The sequence below is a fragment of the Hylobates moloch genome, unplaced genomic scaffold (assembly GCF_009828535.3).
Source record: "Hylobates moloch isolate HMO894 unplaced genomic scaffold, HMol_V3 SCAFFOLD_3, whole genome shotgun sequence".
NCBI lineage: Eukaryota > Metazoa > Chordata > Mammalia > Primates > Hylobatidae > Hylobates > Hylobates moloch.
The window spans coordinates 92,822,639-92,847,306 of NW_026652278.1; the positions used below are offsets into that span (position 1 = coordinate 92,822,639).

The 24,668-nt window shown below is 35.6% G+C and overlaps 1 protein-coding gene across 1 annotated transcript in view; it reads right to left on the reverse strand.

Annotated features, from left to right (window-relative positions):
* Positions 1 to 412: 412 nt before the first annotated feature.
* The window catches only part of LOC116461863 (coiled-coil domain-containing protein 7-like), a 286,960-nt gene continuing 262,704 nt past the window's right edge, over positions 413 to 24,668 (reverse strand). The window contains 2 exon segments of the mRNA XM_058436561.1: positions 413 to 584; positions 6,685 to 6,918. Coding sequence (XP_058292544.1) covers positions 6,872 to 6,918 — 47 coding nt within the window. The 3' untranslated portion in view covers positions 413 to 584; positions 6,685 to 6,871.

Consider the following 24,668-nt stretch of genomic DNA (forward strand, 5'->3'; position numbering starts at 1 on the left):
ACAAGAAATTTTTCACATAATCCTTTTCAATGTTCCTCTTAACTAGTGTCAGTGAAGTAATTATCATTTTAACTAGTATCAAACTTAATTTTCATGAAAACATTCCCACACAGCATAAGTTCTTTGAGTTTATAAACAATATCTTTCATAGTTCACCTAAATCTGGTAAATTGCTTTGTAGCCTCACTAGGTTTAATAAATGTTATATAAATAAATACTTTGTTCTGATCTCTTCCATACATTTCTAGTTTTAATATGAGAGAAAGTAAAGCAAGATACTCTCTTTTTTAAATTAAATTCCTTTAACTGGAAGTGTAAGAAATGTATGGAGGTGACTTTTCTCTATTAGAGGATCATACAGAATAGACTTGCAAATAATATGACACTTAAAGAACCATACATTTTCAAAACATGAAGAGCACAAATTTTGTTTAATTGATTTTACATCACACCAGAAAGCACTACAGGGACACTGGTGAATAGAAGCAAGCTGGAACCTCAACACAGAGCTCCTTTCTTACCCTCAGCAACAAAAAGCCTTGATCTTAGAAGTTCAAAATTGTTCCATATGGTAAAGACACATTCTGAAAATAAATCAACAAGTAATTATAATTATTTTATTTAATTCAACTTCTAATATACACACATACAAACCTTTCTGAAATGTTCAGTCTTGTGCATGTCTTGATGTTGAGGCATATTTTCCACTAATTGAAAGGCATTTTTCAAAATACTTTCTAGAGCTCTTTTCAAAAATCAATGATCTTTCAATGCTAAAATATTCTTTTTAGCTGAACATTGACAATGACTCTCTCCTTGTTCAAACTTTAGTTAGGCTTCTCTAAGCCCTCTTCTCAACTAGGCCTCATCCTTGGCCTGCCTTAAGCAAAAATCCTGCTAAGTCAGTTTAGCGAGAATCTCCCATGCTTGATATCTAACCAAGTTTCTCACCCCTTGCCCTTAATGTCTAAGTCCTTAATCTGCCTCTAAGAAGAATCTTGTTAGGCCAGTTAAGAATCCCTGTACACTTGATATCTCCTCTTAATAACTTTCCACCTGCTGACCCCTTCACTCTGCTCTTTGTCTATAAATTCTTAGCTTTCCTTGCTGTACTTGGAGTTGAATCTCCCTCTTCTATTGCAATGGTCTTTAATAAAGTCTTCCTTACCATGTTTATCAAGTGTCAAAAATTTTTCTTTAACATTATGAGACTGGCTCTTATGGACTTTGTCCTTGTGATGGAGTATATACTAGAGGTTAAACTCATTGTCTGTAGAGTCCAATCATCTAGTTACCCACCCTTTATCTGTTGCTTATGAGCTTTATGTCCTTAAGCAAGTTAGATGAACTTGTGTCGTGATCCTCGATGATGAATGTGTGCTCTGAACTGACAGACTTAACTATGAGAAGATGATATCTCACAGGCGAGATTGTATCCACACATACATTTTGCTACTGTGACCTCTGCCCAAACTGAAGGGTTTGAGAATTCTGTGCTCTTTGCAAACAAATTATGCCTATAATTGTGGGGTGTGGGGGGCAGGTAAAGACATGTTGACCATGAGCACCCAGCCTGTAAGCTTACCATCTGCAATTTGGGTACATGACTGGCTGGCTAGGAAGGTGATAAAAGGGTTAGGAAAAGACAGCAATCAAAAGGCCTTTTCTAAGTTTCAATCTGTGAATTCAGAGACTGCAGTCTTTGTCTCAGTGAAACTCTGAGTGGGAGTTCCTGCCTTTAGATTTAAACAATGATAAATGAAAGTTTCAGGCTTCATGCACCAAGATCTCATTCAGTTAAAAGTTACGAGTTCCCCGAATTTTAGTGATCAACACCACTTATTCCTTGGCCCAATGGCTCAATAATTTTGTTGAAAATTCATATCTTATAAGTTATAATTAATGCCTACAACCTATTAAAAATTTAATGTTATTTGCCACCCCAGTGCTCATTGACATAGATAAGAACACAACACACTGAGAACCATTTTTAAAATCAGAAGTAGGCAGTTGCCCCTGCATCATAACGATAACTCTATAATCAACTGGTACCTAGGAACTCCCCAGTGAACATACCTTTTGTCTCTGCACCTGGAATCATGGCCCCTGTGCAAAATGTTAGCCACCAACTTATGAAGGGAGAAAAGAAGTTCCTCAAACCCTCCCCAAAAGTAATTACGTTTTTCTTGAAAAAGAAAAATGGGATTTTTGCCTCTAAGAAAGTACTGTGGCATCAAATGGTAACATTATCTTACTAGTCACTTCTGTTGATATCTGATCTCCTGAATGTTTAGAACACTAACAATTTGATTTAAATTAGAGATAGTGTAGCCTTAACCAAAACAACTGGTATTGGTACAAAAACAGACACATAGACCAATGGAACAGAATAGAGAGCTCAGAACTAAGACTGCACATCTACAGCCATCTGATCTTCAACAAACCTGACAAAAACAAGCAATAGGGAAAGGATGCCCTGTCTAATAAATGGTTCTGTGATAACTGGCTAGCCATATGCAGAAGATTGAAGCTGGACTCCTTCCTTGCACCTTATACAAAAATTAACTCAAGATGGATTAAAGACTTAGATGACCCAAAACTATACAAATCCTAGAAGAAAATCTAGGCAATACCAATATAGGCATGGGCAAAGATTTCATGATGAAAATGTCAAAAGCAATTGCAACAAAAGCAAAAATTGACAAATGGGATCTAACTAAACTAAAGAGCTGCTGCACAGCAAAAGAAACTATTATCAGAGTGAACAGACAACCTACAGAATGGGAGAAAATTTTTGCCGTCTATCCACCTGACAAAGGTCTAACATACAGAATCTACAAGGAACTCAAACAAATTTGAAGAAAAAAACAACCCCATTAAAAAGCAGGCAAAAGACATGAACAGACACTTCTCGAAAGAAGACATTTATGTGGCCAACAAACATATGAAGAAAAGCTCCACATCACTAATCATTAGAGAAATGCAAATCAAAGCCACAATGAGATACCGTCTCACACCAGTCAGAATGGCGATTATTAAAAAGTCAAGAAACAGCAGATGCTGGCGATGCTATGGAGAAATAGGAATGCTTTTACACTGTTGGTGGGAGTGTTCCACCATTGTGGAAGACAGTGTGGCCATTCCTCAAAGATCTAGAACCAGAAATACCATTTGACCCAGCAATCCCATTACTGGGTATATACCCAAAGGAATGTAAACCATTCTATTATAAATATATATGCACATATGTTCATTTCAGCACTATGTATAATAGCAAAGACATGGAATCAACCCAAATGCCCATCAATGGTAGACTGGATAAAGAAAATGTACACATACACCATGGAATACTATGTAGCCATAAAAAGGAATGAGATCATGTCGTTTGCAGGGACATGGACGGAGCTGGAAGCCATGGTACTCAGCAAACTAATGCAGGAACAGAAAACCAATCACCACAGGTTCTCACTTATAAGTGAGAGCTGAACAATGAGAATGCATGGACACAAGGAGGGGAACAACACACACTGGGGCCTATTGTGGGTGGAGGGAGGGAGAGCATCAGGAAAAACAGCTAATGCATGCGAGGCTTAATACCTAGGTATTAAGGTATTATCCTCATTCCAAAGTCTGTTAATGTACCTTCTACAGCAGTCCTTGCTGAGCCTCCATTCGGTCAAGAGGAACTCAAAGGAGACAATTGTTTGATGTTTGTGTATTTGGTTGGTTGATTTATTGTTTGGGGTTTGGAAGTGTCTGCACTGGGGCCATGCACTGAGCCACCCCCAAACCCTTCCTTAAGGCTGTAGGTCTAAGAACATGCATATCGCCCCAAGCAATGACCTCCAGCAGAAGAAAGCAAATGCTGTTTTACTTCAAATCATGGATGCTGCAATCATATAATATTTGCGAAGCTGCGAAACATGTTTATTTAGCAGATACTGTATGGAATTTTCTGAACACCTCTTTAACGTATGAGGAAGCTTGTCCTGCTATGGATGCAATTCAGTTCTTCCTTTTTTATTACTATTTCAAACATATATATTTATATTAAACTTAGATGATAATCAAAATTTAAGAAAAAAAGGATAAGGATGAGGATAAGTTTGATGGGTGCAGCAAACAACCACGGCACATGTTTACCTATGTAACAAACCTGCACGTCCTACACATGTATCCCAGAACTTAAATTAAATAAAAAAAATTAGAGATAGTGACAAGTAAAGAATGGTGTACTAGAGGGGCCCTTGCCAATTTGAATGGCCTTAATAGCATGAATGGCCCCATACATTTTATGAATAAAATATTATTCTTCCACTGCTTTCTTTCTGGACAGCATTTGTTGATGAAGATAATATCCTAATTTATATACCAAAACAGACTTCCCATTAATTTTTGGCTTCAGCAGTTCAGATTTGTCTTTAGCAGCACCATCATTAGATCAATCAAAAGAAAAACACATTCAAAAGACTAGAGAAATACTCCCTGTTGTCATTCAGTTTATTTAAAGCATTCCATATGATCTCCAGCAAGTTGTCAGCTATTAGGTTTCTCAGAATAGAACCAAAGGAATTTTTGAATTTCCAGGGTTCACTAAGTATTCATTCTTAGATCTGACTACCTCATAATCTGGGACTAGCCTTATCTTTGATGGCAGCCAAAGTCTTTCAAAGACCCTAGACCCTATTCACATTTGCCCTGATTCTGGCCTAATTTGAGCCAATTAGAGTCATTGGTTGAAACTGGCATCCCCTGCTCAATATTAAGGGTTATCCTGCTGTCCTGAAAAAGTATTACATTTTACTCCAAAGCTCAGTTGAAAGACTATTCCTGCTCCTACTTCTCCAGGGAGCTATTTTTAGTTGAACCAGTCTAATGACTGATTCAACTAATAATAGCAGAAATATTTCCTGTATATCCCTCTGAATAGCTCACTGCCTTCCCAGGTCCTGGTGGCTATTGGATCACTGGTAATTCTGGAGTTGCACAGTTCAATATGGGAACCACAAGCCACATGGATTATTTATGTTTAATCAAATGTATGTAAAATTAAAAATCTAGATTCCCGGTCACACTACCCACATATAAAGAGCCCAAGAGCCACAAATGAATCATACCTCCCATACTGTAGGGCACAGGTGTGGAATATTTTTATATCACAAAACATTCTACTGAAAAGTGCTGAGAAGAGGAGTCATAATTGCCATGAAAAAGATGGTCTAGGAGGAGGACCATTTAAATGAAGCCAAGATAGCTTGAATCTATAAACTGGGTCTCCTCTGCCAGTAGCTACAGGACCTGGATTAAAAAAAAAAATCAACTGCAACCATTTGCATATGGGCTTGGGCATTAGTTTATTTCCCTTGTATCCTCTTTAAACAATAAGCTCCATGGTTCTCAACTCTGGCTGAGTATTAGAATCACATAGAGAATCTGGTTTAATTGGTCTGGGGATGCGAGGCAGAAAATTGGTAGGTTTTAAAAGCCCCAGGTGAGTTCTATTTTGTATTTAGGATTGAAAAGTACTGATTTAGAAAATGCATTACCTCATTTAATCAAACAAGTATCTATAAAGGCAGAGCTTCAGTCAAAATAAAACTTCCTCCATGTTTTATAGAAAAGCCTGCTGAATCCCAGACTTAACTAATGGGAATTAAGATACAGCTGGCATTGTTATCCGGGTAGTTCATAGGGGCAAAGTGAGAAGCTGGATTGGATCTAGTTTAGATAACCCTAACAATCACCATCCATTGCAGGTAGTCTTCTATACTAAACTAAAACTATAAAAATAATTATAGAAAGAAACATAAAATCCACTTTATTCACAACCCAATTATCGGCAACTTGCAATAACAATTCTGCTATTCATTTCTGCATATATTCTCTCCAAAACCCTCACCAGAGTTATTAATATAGTTCACATTTATGTTACCTCTGGGATCTTTCACAGTTTTAGAGAATAATTGATCATTAGGGAATAATTTCTCCATTTATTTTCTCTTGACAGTTTCATTAGGTTGAATTCATGAGTTTTTCTAACCATATAAATTGTTCATTTTTCGTTACTATATAAAATGTAAATAATATCTTTACAATGGGAGACTATAAAGGATGGGAACTATTTCAGTCATTTTATTTCACTTTATTTTATTTGAGTAGAAATCCAATTTTCTTTATTTTTTTTGGCAGAAACATAACTCCAGAATATTTAGATTAATATTACTGATCATTCCTCTGATTCTTGCTGGGGAAAAATAGGAAAATTTAAGGCATAAAAGAATATTCTGCAAGTCTAAATATTTATGTCAGTGATAACCCAGATTGAGTTTAGGACAATTTTATAGCCAATAATATTTATGCTCTTCAGGGGATAGTAAAAATGCAGTTACAAATAATATTTCAGTGTTATAAAACATTTGATTGGTAAGAATCACATCTTTAAAATTATTAGCAGTTGTATTTTGTGCCATTACCAATTCTAAAAAATGTGCTTAACACATATCAGGTTATTGTCATATATTTTTTACATCTTTTCCTTTTTCTAAGTTGGTTATGCATTGTTCAAAAAATTAATATTTTGAATAGGGTGAATATTTTTATTATTTGTGATTTAAAAGATAATTGCATAACTTTTTTAAAATTGAAAAGAAAAGTAATAAAGTAATTTGAAACTTTCAAACTCACCACTGCCTGGTCAGGCCTTCTGTGATCTGGGCCTACCCTGTTGATCCACTGTATTTCCGGCTGTTTTTCAATAAGCACCGTCCACACGAGTCAGTGTTATTTTCAAAAGGCTTCTATACTTGCAATTTCCTTCCCTGCATTTCTGAATTTGTCATGTTGCTTATCTTGCTCAGAATTTCCTTCATTCTCAAAAGTATGGGTGTGGTACAGATTTTCGGGTAGCAGCATGTAACACTTTAAAGAAAAGTTATGTGTTAATTGAAAAAAGTTTAATTTTACTCTAGTTGATACAATATTTATTGTATATGATATCATGGAAAACAGAATATATGAATAATATAAACAATGAAAATAGAAAGTAGTATATAAATCTACCTACCTATTGTTTTTATAGAAATGATGCTGTGACATTCTCAACTTAGAGCATTATAAATATAGATAATGGTTCTCCAACTTTAGCTAGCAACCGAATCACTCAGACAACTTAACTAAAACAGATTTCTGGACCTGAACCCAGAGCTTCTGATTCAGTAGTTCTGGGGTTGGTGCCCAAGAAACTGCATTTCTTAGAAGTTCCCAGGCCATGCCCACGCTGCTAGCCCAGAGACCACACTTTAAGAAGTCTTAATGGAGACATTCAAAAAGTTCCAATTCACTGGAATTTTGTATTTTGGTATACAAAAAAATGTATATACTTAATATGCCTATGATTCTTCAAAAAATCAGTCAGTTTTAAATGAGAGGCCAATTTGTAAGCCGCAAGAAAATTAACTTCGTATCAGGGAGAAAATAACAGGAAGTCCATTTTAGGCAGAAGACTCATCTTTAAGCTAATGGAAACTAAGATGGAGTCATAAAATATCTCTTGATTTCAATAATCTTTGTTGCAACATTGTTTGTTACATAGAAAAAACTGGAAACAACCAAAGTGCCTATTTAACAGAGGCTCATAAGCTATGATAGATCCAAATATAAAGGACTTAAAAATAATTTGAGTGATTTGGATGTGCTGATATGGAAAGACTTTCAAGATATGATACAAGGCTACAGTAACCAAAACAGCATGGTATTGGTACAAAAACAGACACACCGACCAATGAAACAGAATAGAGGGCCCAGAAGTAAGGCCACACATCTACAGCCATCTGATCTTTGACAAACCTGACAAAAACAAGCAATAGGGAAAGGACTCCCTGTTCAATAAATGGTGCTGGGATAACTGGCTAGCCATATGCAGAAGATTGAAACTGGACCACTTCCTTAAACCTTATTAAATTAAAACCTTATTAAATTAAAACCTTATTAATTAAAAATTAACTCAAGATGGATTAAAGACTTAAATGTAAAATCCCAAACTATAAAAACCCTGGAAGACAACCTAGGCAATGCCATTCTGGACATAGAATCAGGCAAAGATTTCATGACAAAGATGCCAAAAGGATAGTACTGGTATAAAAGTAAATACATAGACTAATGGAACAGAATAGAGAATCCAAAAATAAAGCCAAATACCTCAGCCAAATGATCTTTGATGAAGCATACAAAAACATAAATTGGGAAAACAACATCCAATTCAATAAATGATGCTGGGAAAATTTGATAGCCACATGTAGAGAATGAAACTGGATCCCTATCTCTCACCATGTACAAAAATTGACTCAAGATGAATTAAAGACTTAAATCTAAGACCTGAAACCATAAAAATTCTACAAGAAAACCTACATAAAATTCTTCTGGGCATTGGCCTAGGCAAAGAATTTATGACTAAGACCCCAAAAGCAATGATGAGTGGATAAAGAAAATGTGGTGAGGATATATATGTGTGTATATGTGTGTGTGTGTGTGTGTAGATATGTTGGTGTGTGTAGATATATATTTTATTTATATATGCACATACATATGTGTGTGTATACACACACACATATACACACACCATGGAATACTACTCAGCCATAAAAAGTAACGAAATAATGTCTTTTGCAGCAACTTGGATGGAACTGGAGGCCATTATTCTAAGTGAAGTAACTCGAATCGGAAACCAAATACCACATGTTCTCACTTATAAGTGGCAGCTAAGCTATGGGCACACAAAGGCATACAGAGTGGTATAATGGACACTGGAGGCTCAGAAGGGGAGAGGATGACAGGTGGGTGAGGGATGAATAACTACCTATTGGGTATAATGCACACAACTCAGGTGACGGGTGCACAAAATCCTAGATTTCACCACCATACAATTCAGCCAGGGGACAAAAGACAACTTGTACCCCCACAAAGCTATTGAAGTAAAAAGAGAGTTAAGTTGAAGAAAAGATGTGTGATTTCTTTTAATAAATAATAATAAATATACATTTTATATTAAATTATATACACATTTATGTTAATATATTTATATATCTTTATAATTGAATATAATTATATATGTATGTATAAAAAATATATATGTATGACTTTCAGCATAGGATGCATATTACTCTAAACAGGTTTTCTCTTTATATTATACAAAAAGCTTGAGACTAGTTACCCTTTGAGACAGGATTTGGTGAAGGAAAAGTGATTTTAATTATTAATTGTATACTTTTCTATATCATTTGCATTTTAACCATGTATATATGCATTATTTCTCATTTAAAAATATCAAAAATTCATACCTGCTACAATGACTATCATAAGAAAGACAGACAATAACAAATGATGGCAAGGACATAGATAAATGAGAACACTCACACAGTGCTGGTGGGATGGTAAAATGGTACAGCCACTTTAAAAAGTAGTGTGGCAGCTTCCTAAAAATTAAATATAAATTTCCTACACAACCCAGCAATTCCACTAATAGGTATATATCCAAGATATATGAAAATATATATCCACAAAAAGAATGGCACATGAATGTTCATAGCAGCATCATTCAAAATAGTCTAAAAGTGAAAACAATCCAAAGGCCCACCAATTGGTGAATGGATAAACAAAATGTGGTACAGACTATTCCATTAGTAGAAAAGAATAATGAACGGAACAAAGCTGGATGGAGAATGACTTCGATGAGTTGAGGGAAGAAGCCTTCAGACAATCAAACTACTCCGAGCTAAAGGAGGAAGTTCAAACCCATGGCAAAGAAGTTAAAAACCTTGAGAAAAATATAGATGAATGGCTAACTAGAATAACCAATGCAGAGAAGTCCTTAAAGCACCTGATGGAGCTGAAAACCATGGCATGAGAACTACATGACAAATGCACAAGCCTCAGTAGCTGATTCGATTAACTGGAAGACAGGGTATCAGTGATGGAAGATCAAATGAATGAAATGAAGTGAGAAGAGAAGTTTAGAGAAAAAAGAATAAAAAGAAATGAACAAAGCCTCCAAGAAATATGGGACTATGTGAAAAGACCAAATCTACATCTGATTGGTGTACCTGAAAGTGACGGGAAGAATGGAACCAAGTTGGAAAACACTCTGCAGGATATTATCCAGGAGAACCTCCTTAATCTAGCAAGGCAAACTAACATTCAAATTCAGGAAATACAGAGAACGCCACAAAGATACTCCTCGAGAAGAGCAACTCCAAGACACATAATTGTCAGATTAACCAAAGTTGAAATAAAGGAAAAAATGTTAAGGGCAGCCAGAGAGAAAGGTCAGGTTACCCACAAAGGGAAGCCCATCAGACTAACAGTGGATCTCTCGGCAGAAACTCTACAAGCCAGAAGAGAGTGGGGGCCAATATTCAACATTCTTAAAGAAATTAATTTTCAACCCAGAATTTCATATCCAGCCAAACTAAGCCTCATAAGTGAAGGAGAAATAAAATCCTTTACAGACAAGCAAATGCTGAGAGATTTTGTCACCACCAGGCCTGCCCTAAAAGAGCTCCTGAAGGAAGAACTAAACATGGAAAGGAACAACCGGTACCAGCCACTGCAAAAACATGCCAAATTGTAAAGACCATCGAGGCTAGGAAGAAACTGCATCAACTAACGAGCAAAATAACCAGCTAACATCATAATGACAGGATCAAATTCACACATAACAATATTAACCTTAAATGTAAATGGGCTAAAAGCTCCAGTTAAAAGACACAGACTGGCAAATTGGATAAAGAGTCAAGACCCATCAATGTGCTGTATTCAGGAGACCCATCTCGTGTGCAAAGACACACATAGGCTCAAAATAAAGGGATGGAGGAAGATCTAACAAGCAAATGGAAAACAAAAGAAGGCAAGGGTTGCAATCCTAGTCTCGGATAAAACAGACTTTAAACCAACAAAGATCAAAAGAGAAAAAGAGGGCCATTACATAATGGTAAAGGGATCAATTCCACAAGAAGAGCTAACTATCCTAAATATATATGCACCCAATAGAGGAGGATCCAGCTTCATAAAGCAAGTCCTTAGAGACCTAGAAAGAGACTTAGACTCCCACACAATAATAGTGGGAGACTTTAACACGCCACTGTCAACATTAGACAGATCAGCGAGACAGAAAGTTAACCAGGATACCCAGGAATTGAACTCAGCCCTGCACCAAGTGGACCTAATAGACATCTACAGAACTCTCCACCCCAAATCAACAGAATATACATTCTTTTCAGCACCACACCACACCTATTCCAAAATTGACCACTTAATTGGAAGTAAAGCACTCCTCAGCAAATGTAAGCACAGAAATTATAACAAACTGTCTCTCAGACCACAGTGCAATCAAACTAGAACTCAGGATTAAGAAATTCACTCAAAATCGTTCAACTACATGGAAACTGAACAACCTGCTCCTGAATGACTACTGGGTACATAACGAAATGAAGGCAGAATTAATGATGTTCTTTGAAACCAACGAGAACAAAGACACAACATACCAGAATCTCTGGGACATGTTCAAAACAGTGTGTAGAGGGAAATTTATAGCACTAAATGCCCACAAGAGAAAGCAGGAAAGATCTAAAATTGACACCCTAACATCACAATTAAAAGAACTAGAGAAGCAAGAGCAAACACATTCAAAAGCTAGCAGAGGGCAAGAAATAACTAAGATCAGAGCAGAACTAAAGGAGATAGAGACACAAAAAACTCTTCAAAAAATCAATGAATCCAGGGGCTGTTTTTTTGAAAAGATCAACAAAATGGACAGACCACTAGCAAGACTAATAAAGAAGAAAAGAGAGAAGAATCAAACAGATGCAATAAAAAATGATAAAGGGGATATCACCACTGATCCCACAAAAATAGAAACTACCATCAGATAATACCATAAACACCTCTACGCAAACAAACTAGAAAATGTAGAAGAAATGGATAAATTCCTTGACACATACACTCCTCCCAAGATTAAACCAGGAAGAAGTTGAATCTCTGAATAGACCAATAACAGACTCTGAAATTGAGGCAATAATTAGTAGCTTACCAACCAACAAAAGTCCAGGACCAGATGGATTCACAGCCGAATTCTACCAGAGGTACAAGGAGGAGCTGGTACCATTCCTTCTGAAACTATTCCAATCAATAGAAAAAGAGGGAATCCTCCCTACCTCATTTTATGAGGCCAGCATCATCCTGATACCAAAGCCTGGCAGAGACACAACAAAAAAAGAGAATTTTAGACCAATATCCTTGATGAACATCGATGCAAAAATCCTCAATAAAATACTGGTAAACCGCATCCAGCAGCACATCAAAAAGCTTATCCACCATGATCAATTGGGCTTCATCCCTGGGATGCAAGGCTGGTTCAACATAAGCTTATCCACCATAAGCTTATCCACCATGATCAATTGGGCTTCATCCCTGGGATGCAAGGCTGGTTCAAATCAATAAATGTAATCCAGCACATAAACAGAACCAATGACAAAAACCATATGATTATCTCAATAGATGCAGAAAAGGCCTTTGACAAAATTCAACAACGCTTCATGCTAAAAACTCTCAATAAATTAGGTATTGATGGGACGTATCTCAAAATAATAAGAGGTATCTATGATAAACCCACAGCCAATATCATACTGAATGGGCAAAAACTGGAAGCATTCCCTTTGAAAACTGGCACAAGACAGGGATGCCCTCTCTCACCACTCCTATTCAACATAGTGTTGGAAGTTCTGGCCAGGGCAATTAGGCAGGAGAAGGAAATAAAGGGTATTCAATTAGGAAAAGAGGAAGTCAAATTGTCCCTGTTTGCAGATGACATGATTGTATATCTAGAAAATCCCATCGTCTCAGCCCAAAATCTCCTTAAGCTGATAAGCAACTTCAGCAAAGTCTCAGGATACAAAATCAATGTGCAAAAATCACAAGCATTCTTGTACACCAATAACAGACAAACAGAGAGCCAAACCATGAGTGAACTCCCATTCACATTTGCTTCAAAGAGAATAAAATACCTAGGAATCCAACTTACAAGGGATGTGAAGGACCTCTTCAAGGAGAACTACAAACCACTGCTCAAGGAAATAAAAGAGGATACAAACAAATGGAAGAACATTCCATGCTCATGGATAGGAAGAATCAATATCGTGAAAATGGCCATACTGCCCAATGTAATTTATAGATTCAATGCCATCCCCATTAAGCTACCAATGACTTTCTTCACAGAATTGGAAAAAACTACTTTAAAGTTCATATGGAACCAAAAAAGAGCCCCATTGCCAAGTCAATCCTAAGCCAAAAGAACAAAGCTGGAGGCATCAGGCTACCTGACTTCCAACTATACTACAAGGCCACAGTAACCAAAAGAGCATGGTACTGGTACCAAAACAGAGATATAGATCAATGGAACAGAACAGAGCCCTCAGAAATAATGCCACATATCTACAACCATCTAATCTTTGACAAACCTGACAAAAACAAGAAATGGGGAAACGATTCTCTATTTAATAAATGGTGCTCGGAAATGGGGAAATGATTCCCTATTTAATAAATGGTGCTGGCTAGCCATATGTAGAAAGCTGAAACTGTATCCCTTCCTTACACCTTATACAAAAATTAATTCAAGATGGATTAAAGACCTAAATGTTAGACCTAAAACCATAAAAACCCTAGAAGAAAACCTAGGCAATACCATTCAGGACATAGGCATGGGCAAGGACTTCATGTCTAAAACACCAAAAGCAATGGCAACAAAAGCCAAAATTGACAAATAGGATCTAATTAAACTAAAGAGGTTCTGCACAGCAAAAGAAACTACCATCAGAGTGAAGAGGCAACCTACAAAATGGGAGAAAATTTTTGCAATCTACTCATCTGACAAAGGGCTAGTATCCAGAATCTATAATGAACTCAAACAAATTTACAAGAAAAAAACAAACAACCCCATCGAAAAGTGGGTGACGGATACGAACAGACACTTCTCAAAAGAAGACATTTATGCAGTCAAAAGACACATGAGAAAATGCTCATCATCACTGGCCATCAGAGAAATGCAAATCAAAACCACAATGAGATACCATCTCACACCAGTTAGAATGGTGATCATTGAAAAGTCAGGAAACAACAGGTGCTGGAGAGGATGTGGAGAAATAGGAACACATTTACACTGTTGGTGGGACTGTAAACTAGTTCAACCATTGTGGAAGTCAGTGTGGCGATTCCTCAGGGATCTAGAACTAGAAATACCATTTGACCCAGCAATCCCATTATTTGGTATATACCCAAAGGATTATAAATCATGCTGCTATAAAGACACATGCACACATATGTTTATTGCAGCACTATTCACAATAGCAAAGACTTGGAATCAACGCAAATGTCCAACAATGATAGACTGGATTAAGAAAATGTGGCACATATACACCATGGAATACTATGCAGCCATGAAAAAGGATGAATTCATGTCCTTCATAGGGACATGGATGAAGCTGGAAACTATCATTCTCAGCAAACTATCGCAAGGACAAAAAACCAAACACCGCATGTTCTCACTCACAGGTGGGAATTGAACAATGAGAACACATGGACACAGGAAGGGGAACATCACACAACAGGGCCTGTTGTGGGGTGGGGGGAGAGGAGAGGGATAGCATTAGGAGATATACCTAATGTTAAATGACGAGTTAATGGGTGCAGCACACCAACATGGCACATGTATACATATGTAACTAACCTGCATGTTGTGTACATGTACCCTAAAACTTAAAGTATTAAAAAAAAAAGAATAATTTGCTGATACATGATAAAACATAGATGAATCTTGAAAACACTACACTACGACCTCTTGTCTGGCATGTAAAGAGCTTAGAAGTCATCTGTTCCATTCACATAGTAAGAAAAAAGCTGACCAAACTTAGATCCATAGGAGAATTGAGGTCACAGAGCAAACCACTGCCCCCAACACTAAAGAAACAGATGAGTAGATACAGAGAATCAAAATTTACTAGCACAGAAACTGTAAAAATTATAAAATATTTAGAAAGAAATATAACAAGAAGGGACAATGCCTTTTTCAAAAAAAATTGTAATTATAATTGTTGGCTACTTATAACGAGACCTGAAAAAAGTATTGAGACATAGCAATATCATTTACTATGTTAAAATATCAAATTCCAAAGTATATTTATATATATACATGCATATATATTATATAATGCTATTAAAATCAGAAATTTTGAGAGCTAAAGAAATACATTTATATTTAATAAATAAATTCTAAAGATTGAAGATGAAGTGTTCAGGAACTAAAATGAAAAGAAACTGAACTCCTGTTGTAGAATATATACAAAACTCTGGATTAAAGAGTTAAGGCGAAAAAATACAATTTAAATTAGAAGAATAATTAGGAAAATATGTTTAACCATAATGATAGTAAGAATCATAGGAAATCCTGAAGCTTAAAACTTAAAAGAAAAACATGTCAGATTACTCATTCTTATAGATGTCAATGGGAAAAGAGGTAAAAAATGATATCAAAAGAGAAGTAAAGAAGGGAATGCACTTGCAGTAGTGGCAGAGTAGTTCACATACAGCACAACTTCCACAGCTTTGTGTGTAACCACCAAATAAACCTTGAATTCTATCTCAAATCATGCACAGAAATCAAGATGAATCACGTACCTAAATCTTAAATCCCAAAGTATAAAGCACCTTAAAGCACACATAGGAGAATAAGTTTGTGACCTCAGTGATGGCAAATAAATTCATAACCATTAAAGTAAGCTCAATAATTAGACTTGATCAAAATTAAAAACTTCGCACATAAAAAGACAGCATTAAGCAAACAAGCATGCTATGAATGGAGAAAAAGTGTTTTAATACATATAGCTTATAATAGATTTCCCTGCAGAATATATAAAGAACTTTTACGTTAATATTAAAATGACAATAAAATAAAAGTTGAGTATATTTTTTCTAAAAGCAGATACACAAAGGATACACAAATGATGAAAATGCATGTAAACAGTATTCACCATTAGTCATCAGTGAATAGCAAGTTAAAGCCACAGTGAGATACTCCTATTATACACACACACACACACACACACACAGACACACACACACGAGAATGGCTAAAGTTATAAAGTGACAATACCAAATGTTGATGAGAATGTGCAGTAACTCTTATTGCTGGTAAGAGTGTAAAATGGCACAACTACTTTGAAAAACAGTTTAGCAGTTTTTTCCTATAAGGAGTGTGTACTAATAGAACTTGATTAGAAAGGAGTATGAGGAAACGTTCTTAGAGTGATGGCAATGTTCTGTTACATAATCAAATTGTGGGTTACACAGCTGCAGGCATTGTCCAAACTCACCTGTTATAATAACTAAGATTCATTCCTCCATGTAAATTCAACTCCAGAATGAGAACTACAAATAAATATTGAGCTCTAGTTATATGTTTGGTTTTCATCACTGTATGGCTTGGTAATCTTTTTTGTGCATTTTAAGTTTAAGCAAACAAGCAAACACATTAATGGTAACAGCCACCATGTTTTCCCATTATTGGAAAAGGTAAGTTTAAATATGGAAAGGGGAATGAGAAGATTAACCCTGTAGTATATTGAATTAGAGTTGAAAATATCTGCATGAACCTACAGGTTTATACAAACGCACACATCCTTTAGCTGTTTCTGCTCAGAGAACCTAAAAGCAATGACACATTGATAGGAATGAGCACATCTAGCACCCAAATCTTCATTTCTAAATATTATTCTCCATTAAAATAAATCAAGGATTCTTTAAAAAGAGAATTATTCAATGGCTGACATAAATGGAAAATGCAAAATCATAAAACTTCTAGATGACAAATCTAGGTGTCCTTGGGTGTGTCAATGACTTTTTAGATATAACACCAAAGGCACAATCCATGAAAGAAATAATTGATAAGCTAGACTTCATTAAAATGAAAAATGTCTGCTCTGTAAAAACATTAAAAGAGAATAAGCCACAGAGAAAATATTTACAAAAGACATATCTGATAAAGAACTGTTATTCAATATATACAAAGTGTTCTTAAAACTTAATTATTTGAGAAAATGAACAAATCAATTTAAAAATAGTTGAGGGTACTCTGTGTTTTTTTAATGCCAACAATTTATTAAAAAAGACAAAACAAGCTGTGAAAATGTAGGTAAAAAGAGATTAAAGAGATTAGCCATCCAAGTAATTAATGGTACCAATGGATTATAACTAGTTGAACAAAATAAAATCCATGAGCTCTGCTCATATGAAATTAAAAGAAGGAAGAAAAGGAGGTGGTGGTGAGGAAAGGAGAGAAAAAGGGAGAAGGAAGCAGAGGGAAGAAAAAGGAAAAGCTATTTCTTTCAATAGAATGGCAGCTGATAAAGGTAAAAAGAATGATCATGTTAGAAAATTGCAATAGATTTTTTAAAAAATTAATGGGTGAGTTTATAGGAAACTCACCCAAAGATAAACTTACCCATAGACAGTCTCACCTTTAGAATAGTCTCACTCTTAAAGACTATTCACATAGTCTCTAAGTATCTTTCCCAAATTACCTATTACTTATAAAAGTAAAAAAAAGTACTTTACAGTAGAGAAACATAACAGACACCATTACAATCTAATGATCAAAATTGCCATCATAATATTTTGAAAAAACATAACCCATTGAGAAGGACACAACATTACAGCTGGGATACTCCTCCCAAAGATGTATAACCTGAAAGTAACCATGAGAAAACTTCAGATAAAACCAAATTGAAAAATATTCTACAGACTAACTGGTGTTAAAAATATGAAGGTCAAGACACAAAAAGAAATATAAATTAACTATTCCAGATTAAGAGAGACTAAAAAAAACACCACAAATTTAGTGCATGGTCCTAGATTCAATCCGAGTCCAAAAAAAATCTATAAAGGACATTATTATGACAAATGCAACTTGAAAATGGATTATGGATTAGATGGTAAGTTGAGTCAATGTTAAATTTCCTATTTTTGGTAATTGTGTTGTGATGATATATTATCATTTCTTAAGAAATACTAAAGTTTTATGGGTAAAGAGACATTATGTCTCTAAGTTACCCCTCTACAGTTCAGAAAAAATGTTTTATGTATTAAATATTTATCATGTTTATAAATATATGTACATAATGTTTATAATACATACATATACATATGAACATAAAAAACATTATAAAGCAAAAAGCACAGAATAAAACTGAATAAATTCTAGAAGGGATTGGAATCCCTTCTAGAATTCTTTCAGTTTCTCTGTAAACTTGAATTGATAGAAAAATCAAAAGATTTTTAAAACCCTATTATACAAAAAACTTCTATGAAACAAAAAAAGGCAACTAACAGGAAAATGGGCAAAGAATAGAAGTAGGCAATTCACAGAAGAAATTAAAATAGAAATAATAGTAAGTCTATTGTTACTAAATAGAAATAATTCTCATTAAAGATAAAAGATATTGTTTATTTTTAAAATTATTTTAAAAATTTTAGTAAAGCATACATTACATAAAGTTTACCATTTTAACCATTTTTAAGTGTACAGTTTAGTCGCGTTAAACACATTCACACTGCTATGCAACTATCATTACCATCTACCTCCAGAACGTTTTTTATCTTGCAAAACTGAAACTCTCCCCATTAAACATTAATTCCTTATCTCCTACCCCCAGTTCCTGGCAACCATCATTCTACTTTTTGTCTCTATAAATTTAGCTACTATAAGTACCTTAGGTGAGTGTGATCATACATATTTATTTCTTTGTGGCTGGCTTATTTCACTTAGCATAATGTCTTCAAGATTCATCCACGTTGTAGTATGTGTTGGAATTTCCTTCCTTTATTCAACTGAATCATATTACATTGTATGTATATACCACATTTTGCTTAATTATTCATCCATCAGCTGACACTTGGGCTTCCTCTACCTTTTGGCTATTTTGACAAATGCTGCTATAAACACAGGTGTACAAATATTTGTTCCTGTTCTACTCTTTTGGGTATATAAATGAAAGTGGAATTACTGGATCATGTGGTAATTCTATTGTTAATTTTTTGAGAAATCACCATACTGTTCACCATAGAGGCTGTGTCATTTTCCACTTCTACCAGCAGTATATAAGGATTTGAATTTCTCCACATCCTTACCAACAGTTGTTATTCTCTTTCTTTCTCTCCTCTCCCCAATCCTCTCCTTTTTTCTTCTAGTAATGGCCATCCTAATGAGTATGAAGTGGTATCTCATTGTAGTTTTGATTTGCATTTCCTTAAGGATTAGTGATGCCATTTTTATGTCTTCTTCAGAGAAATGTCTGTATAGATTTTTTGCCCATTTTATAATCAAGTGATTTATTTTTGTGCTGTTGAGTTGTAAGTGTTCCTTATAAAATTAGGATATTAGCTCCTCATCAGTTATATGGTTTGCAAATTTTTTTTTTTTACCAGTCAGTAGGTTGCCTTTTCATTTTGTTAATTGTTTTCTTTGCAGTGTGGAAGGTTTTTCACTTGACACAGTCTTATTTATTTATTTATTTATTTTATTTTTTAGCCTGAGCTTTTGGTATAATATACAAAAAAATCACTGCCAAAGTCGGCATCAAGGATATTTTCTCCTATGTTCTCTTCTAGGAGTTTTATAGTTTCAGGTCTTACATTTAGGTCTCCCATCCATTTTGAGTTGATTTTTGTGTATGGTGTAAGATAAAAATTCAATTATATTTTTTGCATATGGAAATCCAGTTTTCCTAGCACCATTTATTGAAGAGACTATTCTTTCCCCATTGCATATACCTGGAGTCCTGGAGTCCTTGTCAAAAATTAATTGATCATTGGGTCTGGTGTGGTGGGAGTTCAAGAACAGCCTTGGCAATGTAGCAAGATCCTGTCTCTACAAAAAATTTTAAAAATAGCTGAATGTGGTGGTGTGCACCTGTAGTCTTAGCAATTTGAAAGGCTGGGGCAGGAGGATTGCTTGAATCCAGGAGTTAAAGGTGACAGTGAGCTATGATCATGCCACTGCATTCTAGCCCAAGTGACAAAGTAGGTCTCTGTCTCAACAACAAAAAAATAGTTTACCATAAACATTTGGATTTTTTTCTGGTTTCTCTGTTCCATTGGTCTGTGTTTCTGTTTTTGTGCAATTACCATACGACTTTGATTACTATAGCTTTGAAATATAATTTTAAATCAGGACATGTGATGCCTCCAATTGTTTTTACTTTTTATCTGTAACTGCTTTGTCTATTCAGGGTTTTTCTTCGTGGTTTCATACAAATTTTAGGACTGTTTTCTATTTATGTGAATAATACCATTGGAATTTTTATTGGTATTTTGTTAAGTCTGTATTACTGCTTTGAGTAGTATGAACATAACAATGTTAATTATTCCCATCCATGAACACAGAATATTTTGCCATTTATTTATGACTTCTTCAATTTCTTCCATCAATGTTTTCTAGTTGTCAGTGTGCAAATCTTTCACCTCCTTGGTTAAATTAATGCTTAGCTTTTTTATGCTATCATAAATGAAATTATTTCTTTTAAAGTTTCTTTTTCAGTTAGGTCATTATTTGTTTATAGAAATGTATCTGATTTTTGTATGTTGATTTTGTATCCTGCAAAGTTAGCACTTACGTAATGGAGTCTTTAGGGTTTCCTATATATACGATCATGTTGTCTTCAAACAGAGTATTTTTCTTTCTGATTTGGTTGCAATCCAAATTTGTTTGATTGTCCTTGATAGTACTTCTAGTACTGTGTTGAACAAATAGAACTGGTGAGAGTGGACATTCCTGCCTTGTAGCTGATCTTAGTGAAAAAGTTTTAAGGTGTTCTCTGTTGATTATGATGTTAGCTGTGGGGTTTTTTTTTATTATTATACCTTAAGTTCTGGGGTACATGTGCAGAACGTGCAGGTTTGTTACATAGGTATACACGTGGCTTGCTGCACCCATCAACCCCTCATCTACATTAGGTATTTCTCCTAATGCTATCCCTCCCCCAGCCCCCCAACCCCCAAAAAGCCCCAGTGTGTGATGTGCCCCTCCCTGTGTCCATGTGTTCTCACTGTTCAGCTCCCACTTATGAGTGAGAACATGCAGTGTTTGGTTTTCTGTTCTTGTGTTAGTTTGCTGTGAATGATGGTTTCCAGCATCATCCATGTCCCTGCAAAGGACGTGAACTCATTCTTTTTTATGGCTGCATAGTATTCCATGGTGTATATGTGCCACATTTTCTTTATCCAGTCTATCACTGATGGGCATTTGGGTTGGTTCCAAGTCTTTGCTATTGTAAATAGTGCTGCCATAAACATATATGTGCATGTGTCTTTATAGCAGAATGATTTATAATCCTTGGAGTATATACCCAGTAATGGGATTGCTGGGTCAAACGGTATTTATAGTTCTAGATTCTTGAGGAATCACCACAGTGTCTTCCACAATGTTTGAACTAATTTACAGTCCCACCAGCAGTGTAAAAGTGTTCCTATTTCTCCACATCCCCTCCAGCATCTGCTGTTTCCTGACTTTTTAATGATCGCCATTCTAACTGGTGTGAGATGGTATCTCATTGTGGTTTTGATTTGCATTTCTCTAATGACCAGTGATGATGAGCATTTTTTCATATGTTTGTTGGCTGCATAAACGTCTTCTTTTGAGAAGTGTCTGTTCATATCCTTTGCCCACTTTTTGATGGGGTTGTTTTTTTCTTGTAAATTTGTTTCAGTTCATTGTAGATTCTGGATATTAGCCCTTTGTCAGATGGATAGATTGCAAAAATTTTCTCCCATTCTGTAGGTTGCCTGTTCACTCTGATGATAGTTTCTTTTGCTGTGCAGAAGCTCTAGCTTAATTAGATCTCATTTGTCAATTTTGGCTTTTATTGCAATTGCTTTTGGTGTTTTAGTCATGAAGCCTTTACCCATGCCTATGTCCTGAATGGTACTGCCTAGGTTTTCTTCTAGGGTTTTTATGGTTTTAGGTCTTATGTTTAAGTCTTTAATCCATCTTGAGTTAATTTTTATATAAGGTGTAAGGAAGGGGTCCAGTTTCAGTTTTCTGCATATGGCTAGCCAGTTTTCCCAAAACCATTTATTAAATAGGGAATCCTTTCCCCATTGCTTGTTTTTGCCAGGTTTGTCAAAGATCAGATGGTTCTACACGTGTGGCATTATTTCTGAGGCCTCTGTTCTGTTCCATTGGTCTATATATCTGTTTTGGTACCAGTAACATGCTGTTTGGGTTACTGTGGCCTTGTAGTATAGTTTGAAGTCAGGTAGCATGATGCCTTCAGCTTTCTTTTTTTTTTTTTGCTTATGATTGTCTTGGCTATGCAGGCTCTTTTGGTTCCATATGAAATTTAAAGTAGTTTTTTACAATTCTGTGAAGAAAGTCAATGGTAGCTTGATTGGGACAGCATTGAATCTATAAATTCCTTTGGGCAGTATGGCCATTTTCACGATATTGATTCTTCCTATCCATGAGCATGGAATGTTTTTCCATTTATTTATGTCCTCTCTTATTTCCTTGAGCAGTGGTTTGTAGTTCTCCTTGAAGAGGTCCTTCACATCCCTTGTAAGTTGGATTCCTAGGTATTTTGTTCTCTTTGTAGCAATTGTGAATGGGAGTTCACTCATGGTTTGGCTCTCTGTTTGTCTGTTATTGGTATATAGGAATGCTTGTGATTTTTGCACATTGCTTTTTTATCCTGAGACTTTGCTGAAGTTGCTTATCAGCTTAAGGAGATTTGGGGCCGAGATGATGGGGTTTTCTAAATATACAATCATGTCATCTGCAAACAGAGACAATTTGACTTCCTCTTTTCCTAAGTGAATACCCTTTATTTCTTTCTCTTGCCTGATTGCCCTGGCCAGAACTTCCAACACTATGTTGAATAGGAGTGGTGAGAGAGGGCATCCTTGTCTTGTGCCGGTTTTCAAAGGGAATGCTTCCAGTTTTTGCCCATTCAGTGTGATACTGGCTGTAGGTTTGTCATAAATAGCTCTTATTATTTTGAGATACATTCAATCAATGCCTAGTTTATTGAGAGTTTTTAACATGAAGGGCTGTTGAATTTTGTCAAAGGCCTTTTTTGCTTCTATTGAGATAATCATATGGTTTTTGTCATTGGTTCTGTTTGTGTGATGGATTGCGTTTATTGATTTGTGTATGCTGAACCAGCCTTGCATCCCAGGGATGAAGCTGGCTTAATCGTGGTGGATAAGCTTTTTGATGTGCTGCTGGATTTGGTTTGCTAGTATTTTATTGAGGATTTTTGCATCGATGTTCATCAGGGATATTGGACTGAAATTTTCTTTTTTTCTATTGTCTCTGCCAGGTTTTGGTATCAGGATGATGCTGGCCTCATAAAATAAGTTAGGGAGGATACTCTCTTTTTCTATTGTTTGGAATAGTTTCAGAAGGAATGGTACCAGCTCCTCTTCGTACCTCTGGTAGAATTTGGCTGTGAACCCATCTGGTCCTGGACTTTTTTTGGTTGGTAGGCTGTTAATTGCTGCCTCAATTTCAGAACTTGTTATTGGTCTGTTCAGGGATTCAAACTCTTCCTGGTTTAGTCTTGGGAGGGTGTATGTGTACAGGAATTTATCCATTTCTTCTAGATTTTCTAGTTAATTTGCATAGTGGTGTTTATAGTATTCTCTGATGGTAGTTTGTATTTCTGTGGGATCGGTAGTGATATCCCCTTTATCATTTTTTATTGCATCTATTTGATTCTTCTCTCTTTTCTTTTTTATTAGTCTGGCTAGTGGTCTATTTATTTTGTTGATCTTTTCAAGAAAACCAACTCCTGGATTCACTGGTTTTTTGAGGGGTTTTTCATGTCTCTCCTTCAGTTCTGCTCTGATCTTAGTTATTTCTTGTCTTCTGCTAGCTTTTGGATTTGTTCGCTCTTGCTTCTCTAGTTCTTTTAATTGTGATGTTAGGGTGTCAATTTTAGATCTTCTCTGCCTTCTCTTGTGGGCATTTAGTGCTATAAATTTCCTTCTACACACTGCTTTAAATGTGTCCCAGAGGTTCTGGTGTGCTCTGTCTTTGTTCTCATTGGTTTCAAAGAACATCTTTATTTCTGCCTTCATTTCGTTATTTACCCAGTAGTCATTCAGGAGCAGGTTGTTCGGTTTCTACGTAGTTGTGTGGTTTTGAGTGAGTTTCTTAATCCTGAGTTCTAATTTGATTGCACTGTGGTCTGAGAGACTATTTGTTATGATTTCCCTTATTTTGCATTTTCTAAGGAGTGCTTTACTTCCAATTAATTGGTCAATTTTAGAATAAGTGCAATGTGGTGCTGAGAAAAGTGTATGTTCTGTTGATTTGGGGTGGAGAGTTCTGTAGATGTCTATTAGGTCTGCTTGGTCCAGAGCTGAGTTCAAGTCCTGGATATCCTTGTTAATGTTCTGTCTCTCATTGATCTGTCTAATATTGACACGGGGGTGTTAAAGTCTCCCACTATTATTGTGTGGGAGTCTAAGTCTCTTTGTAGGTCTCTAAGAACTTTCTTTATGAATCTGGGTGCTCCTGTATTGGATGCACATATATTTAGGATAGTTAGCTCTTTTTGTTGCATTGATCC